This window comes from Medicago truncatula, chromosome 3, assembly GCF_003473485.1.
Source record: "Medicago truncatula cultivar Jemalong A17 chromosome 3, MtrunA17r5.0-ANR, whole genome shotgun sequence".
Taxonomy (NCBI): domain Eukaryota; kingdom Viridiplantae; phylum Streptophyta; class Magnoliopsida; order Fabales; family Fabaceae; genus Medicago; species Medicago truncatula.
The window spans coordinates 11,283,817-11,288,832 of NC_053044.1; the positions used below are offsets into that span (position 1 = coordinate 11,283,817).

Genomic DNA, 5,016 nt, shown 5'->3' on the forward strand with positions numbered 1-5,016 from the left:
AACTTCCCCTACCTCCCAATTCAAGTTATTGAAAAAAAAATTATTTCTAACTCTCCACATAACCCAAATAGTAGTATGCCAAACTCGCAAAGACCCTTCCGGATTTTCTTATTACGTTCCGTACCACTCCAAAACTCCCAATGAATGAAAAAATTAGGCGGAGTTAAAAAAGAACAGCCGAACCACCTCATCACCTTGGAAACCAAAAAGAAAAGGTACCATTATTGTTCAAAGCACCTTCATTATATCTTGATTTCAATACAATATTTTGGGCAAATACCTCCAGGGGTAATTAAGTTTAACGTTTATGCTGGATTAGTCTTTTAAATTTTTTAAGTTTCAAATTGGTTCTTTAAGTCGTATAAGGTTCGCAACGTTATCCTTTTCCATCCAAATCTCTTAAACGATCCCAGAGATATTTGGCCCAATTTTTTTAAAAACTCGGTATCCAGCCTAAGACCGACTAATTTGAGGGGTCCAATCCCACTGTCCACTTGTGTAGGTCCCATTTAAAGCTAGCGCAAAGCTTTGTATGGACTAGCCCGCTGAAATTGGGACCAAGGAGAATTGAACCTGAGACTTTGAGAGAAGCACACTCCAAGGTCTCAAGCCAATACCACTAGATCAACCCAAGTGGGATAATTTCAATTTTTTTTAGATTGAGAAAAGAGAAATTACTATTAATAACTGTAGTACTGATTGTCATTTTACAACTGTGTCATTTGAGATTTGCTCTTACCACTGATTGATACATTATGGACATATCCTATATTTTGCTTTATGTTCCTATTCATAAATCTTAATCAGAAAAACATTTTTTCTATACAACATAAAACTTTAGACTATCTACAAGGGTATTTTGTTCCAATTTTGACAATGCAATACCATGAATCTGTCTGATCCTCTCTCTTGATAGTTTCAACAGCTTTCCTATCTCCTCAAAAGACAAAGGGGTCTCTCCATTGAGTCCAAAGTATAATCTTACAATCTCTTCTTCTCTTTTGTCAAGTGTGTTAAGAAGCTTCACAACCCCTTGCTTCATTAGCTGCCTCTCAACCATCTTCTCTGGAATCATTTCGACTGGTCCTGGTATAATCTCCTGCATTATATCATAGTAAACATTATGACTAATAGCTCAGAGTTTGTAGTTTATAGTTAATCGCCTAAAATACGAATTAAATTGTCGAACCTTCAGTATTAAGTTGCTCTGATCGGTTATAGATCTGTCCAATGAAATTGGTTGTCTGCTCCTTTCAGAAACAAGTTTTACAGTTGAAACATTCACATTGAGAACCTCAGCAATTTCATTATATGTCGGCTTCCGCCTTAGTCTTCGTCTTAAGACATTGTTAGCCTCTGCGATTTTTGCAACCATTCCATACTTTTCTCCCTATAAATAACAAACTAACCAAACATTCATAATAAACAGTCTACTTCTTAAATCTTGTAGTAGACTACCATATAGAAATATTGCATAATAAGCTAGTGTATCAATCAAAACACTTTCAATAATAGTAAATCCAAAGAGAGTATGAAAATAGTGGTAAGTAAGAAACTGTTTACTTTCTAATAAAATTTTCATTTGCTTCCCCCCGCCCCAAAAAAAAAAGTTTTAAAAAAGTGTCTCACCGGTAATCTGATTAATCTAGACTTCTTCGCCAAAGCTTTAATGATTCCTTGTTTGATCCACCAGTAAACATATGTAGACAACTTACATCCTCTATTTGGATCAAATTTCTCTGCTCCATGAAGAAGTCCAATGGTTCCTTCCTGGTTAAATGAATTAAAATGCCTAATGAGAAACTTTAACAAATATCAAAATACTGAAATGTGTTAGTATGCACCTGAATGAGATCTTGAATGCTTAAGCCTTTGCCTTGATAATGCGCTGCGATTGATGCAACTAAACCGCGATAATCGCGAGCTAATCTTTCTTTTGACTTTCTCGTATTAATCAACACTTTATCTACACTTGTATTCTCAAGAGTGAACCTTGAAATAGCAGAATTCCCTTCTTGTTCTGTCATTCTTTGCTTAGCAACTTCAATCTTTGCCCCCTCCTGTTGTTATTCAACACACAATGCATAATCGTGTTCGTTAAGAGAAATGGTATTTTGACATCCAAATTTGACATCAAACTTCGAAATCAATTTAAATGGTTAACGTAGTTCCATATATGTTAATTGTGTTCAATGAATAGTTAATGAATATAACAAGGTTCATAATTTATTTATCATCCATGGAACACAATTAACCACGATTTTAAACATCAGTAACCACTTTTCATATCATTTGTAACAGTCACTAATTCAGTCCTTAAGATTACAATTCTAGGACACTCTTAAATCAGTCTCTGAAATTATTAGTATTTTAAAATACTTATTTTGAATAAATCAAAATAGTTTCTGAAATTGTCCTATTAATGTCTACAATGTTAGGGACTGAAATGATGGTTCAGTGTATTCTTAATTAACATTTTGAGCTTATCTTATCTCTTTTATAATATAAGATATAAGATAAGATCATACTTATTTACCACATATACCTTGAGACATAAACAAAGCTCAGCCTCATCTGTTGAACTCAAAAACCCTGATGTCACAGACCCTACAACCACCTTCTGCCTCAAAAAATTGTTCTGAATATTCTCTTCTTCTACCATACAACCCAAATTTTTTCTTCTTTTTCTCCTTCTCTTCCTCCTCATATCATCAATTCCTATTCCAGCAGCTGCAGCATTTCTAGCTGCATTCACAGCATCATTGGCTAATGCAACTGCTTCTGTTGCTGCCACAATGACTAATGCATCACCATAAACCAAATTTGTACCAAATTTTGAAGGTGTAATAGTAGGTAAATTTTGTTGAAGTGAATGGTGTGTCTTTAGAGATGGAAAAGTTGGAAGTGATGTAAGAGACATGGTAGGGAATTTTGAAGTGTGGTTTTTGTGGATGGATATCTAGCTATGGCTTTAAAATAAAAGAGTAACAGGTTAATTTGGTGCTTATATTTTGGCCCCAAATTTATTTGGATATGTAGATATAATTTTTCCTTATTGAAAGAGTGAGAAATATCTTTTAGTGACACGTGTATTAGACAGAATAAAAGGTAAGATGATGACTCTTACATGTGTGGATATCAATGACACAATAAAATTTGATCTTTTGATCTAAAAGGTTGTAACTCTTTGTCTATGATTTTAGTTGACTGTGATTTTTGGTTTATGATCATTTACTCAAATATGTATAAACTTGCTAGGGATTCATCACCTATAGTTGTTTTATATTTTTTTAATAAAAATGTTAGCAATAACTTGTTAGACTAATGTTTTTTTACCAACAACATGTTGGTTCAAGTGGTAAAGGATTAGTACTTTTTAAACTTGTTATTAAGTTTGAGTTTTTACTCTTGCGTATGGAAAATAGAAAATTTCAATTGGAACGGAAGAATTCATTTTGTATGCTCCACAAATTTTCTTAGTTAGCCTCTGTTAAACTTAATCTTTATAATTTTGTGTATATAATAATTAATTACAACCAAATTACTTTTAATTATAAATAAATGAGGAATTTATGCCATAAAAATAGATAAGAATTTTGTTTTTACTATTAAAATTTAAAAGAAAAAAAATGGATTCCCCATTCTCCCCGTAAACAAACTACCATAAGAATCTAACCCTTAAAAATCAATAACCAATTTTGTATTTTTTAAATTTTAAAAAAAAAAAAAAAAAAGTATAATCACACATTCTCGTAAATAAAATCTATTTTAGGAATCTCATTTGGGTTGGTCTGGTGGTATTTATTTGGGACTTTAAAGTGTGCTCCTCCAAGTCTCTGTAGTTAAGTCATACTCGTGTCTCTGTGGTCGCGTCACGATTGATTTTATTGAGCTAACCTTGGACAGATTGGGTTTCCCCATACTTTAGTGAATTGAGGCTGGCTTGATATGAAAGATTGTATGAATTTCTCTAAATGTTTGTGCGCTGTATAATTTGACAGGGTAAGGACACTTGTAAAAAAATAGAAATCTTGTTATTTTTGTTCAACTACTTTGGTCCTTGTATAGGAGAAAATTTTAGAGTTGTTGTTGAAAAGGTTCCAACACATCAAATTAGTCTTTGAGAAGCTTGATCAGAGACGTCTATATATTGCTTAAATTGGATAATGTCATTGAGTAGTCATTCGAAATTCTTTTGCTTCTAATTGAATGATTCATTGCATTCTCTTTGCCCTTGAATTTCTTTGTTTGTTTCTACACGTGGTCAGAAGAATACAAATTGTACTAGTCTTAGTCTGATAGTGACATTCCTTCAGAAGCCACCGTAAACTCGTTCATAGTCCTTAACCTTTGACGTCGCCTTCATATGCTTCATCCTTCAGAGTCTTCAATACTTCAGTCCTCAGATCCTTCTGAAACCTCTCTTCTGATTAGGATATTGAATTTCTGGCTGACTTTTTTTTTTGGATCTTATTCCAAGTCTTATAAGCTTCTCTTTTGCTTCAGATGCTTCCTTATGTGTTTAGAGTCTTGATGTTTCATAACCAAAACTTGATTTACGAATTATAATTTAATTATATGGTCCTGCACACTTGAACACACATCAATATATCCAATCGTTCTTCCATACCTTGTTTTCATCAAAACTTCAGGGCTTGTACAAAACGCATTTTGGTTCAACAAAAGTCACCATGACGACATTTTATGACCCAAACTTAATAACTGTTACACTATGTGCATCCATTCTTCAAAAATTTCCCAGATAAATATCTACCCATCCTTCACAAATTCTCATTTCATCTCACATTTTCGCCTTCTCTTTTATAATTTCTTCTACAATGTTCGACTGTTGGCTTTTCATACAAGATTTCCTTTATTTTTGTCGAAGGATAATATGAATGGTTAAGGTTGCTCTGTCTGGGTGTAAGCTTGCTATGTGTGGGTGGAAGGTGCTCTATCAGAGTCTCTTTCTCTCACCTGATTTCACTTTACCCCTCCTCTCCTGCCTTCTTAGGA

General features: G+C 33.4%; 1 protein-coding gene across 1 annotated transcript; it reads right to left on the reverse strand.

Moving 5' to 3' along the window:
• Positions 1 to 674: 674 nt before the first annotated feature.
• LOC11409298 (RNA polymerase sigma factor sigD, chloroplastic) lies at positions 675 to 3,005 on the reverse strand. The gene is made up of 5 exons (XM_003599391.3): positions 2,546 to 3,005; positions 1,845 to 2,060; positions 1,630 to 1,770; positions 1,190 to 1,390; positions 675 to 1,099 (listed from the first exon to the last, which is right to left on the reverse strand). Exons 1-5 carry the CDS (start codon positions 2,918 to 2,920, stop codon positions 821 to 823), a joined length of 1,212 nt encoding a protein of 403 aa, XP_003599439.1. The 5' UTR covers positions 2,921 to 3,005; the 3' UTR covers positions 675 to 820.
• Positions 3,006 to 5,016: the final 2,011 nt, after the last annotated feature.

Bases quoted from the DNA above. Each gene is read 5' to 3' on its own strand.
- LOC11409298 (XM_003599391.3), bottom strand. From the start codon at position 2,920: ATGTCTCTTACATCACTTCCAACTTTTCCATCTCTAAAGACACACCAT. The intron at 2,061-2,545 runs GTATATGTGGTA...GAATAACAACAG, and splicing joins AGCTTTGTTTATGTCTCAAG to GAGGGGGCAAAGATTGAAGT. The intron at 1,391-1,629 runs GTGAGACACTTT...TGTTATTTATAG, and splicing joins CTAGATTAATCAGATTACCG to GGAGAAAAGTATGGAATGGT.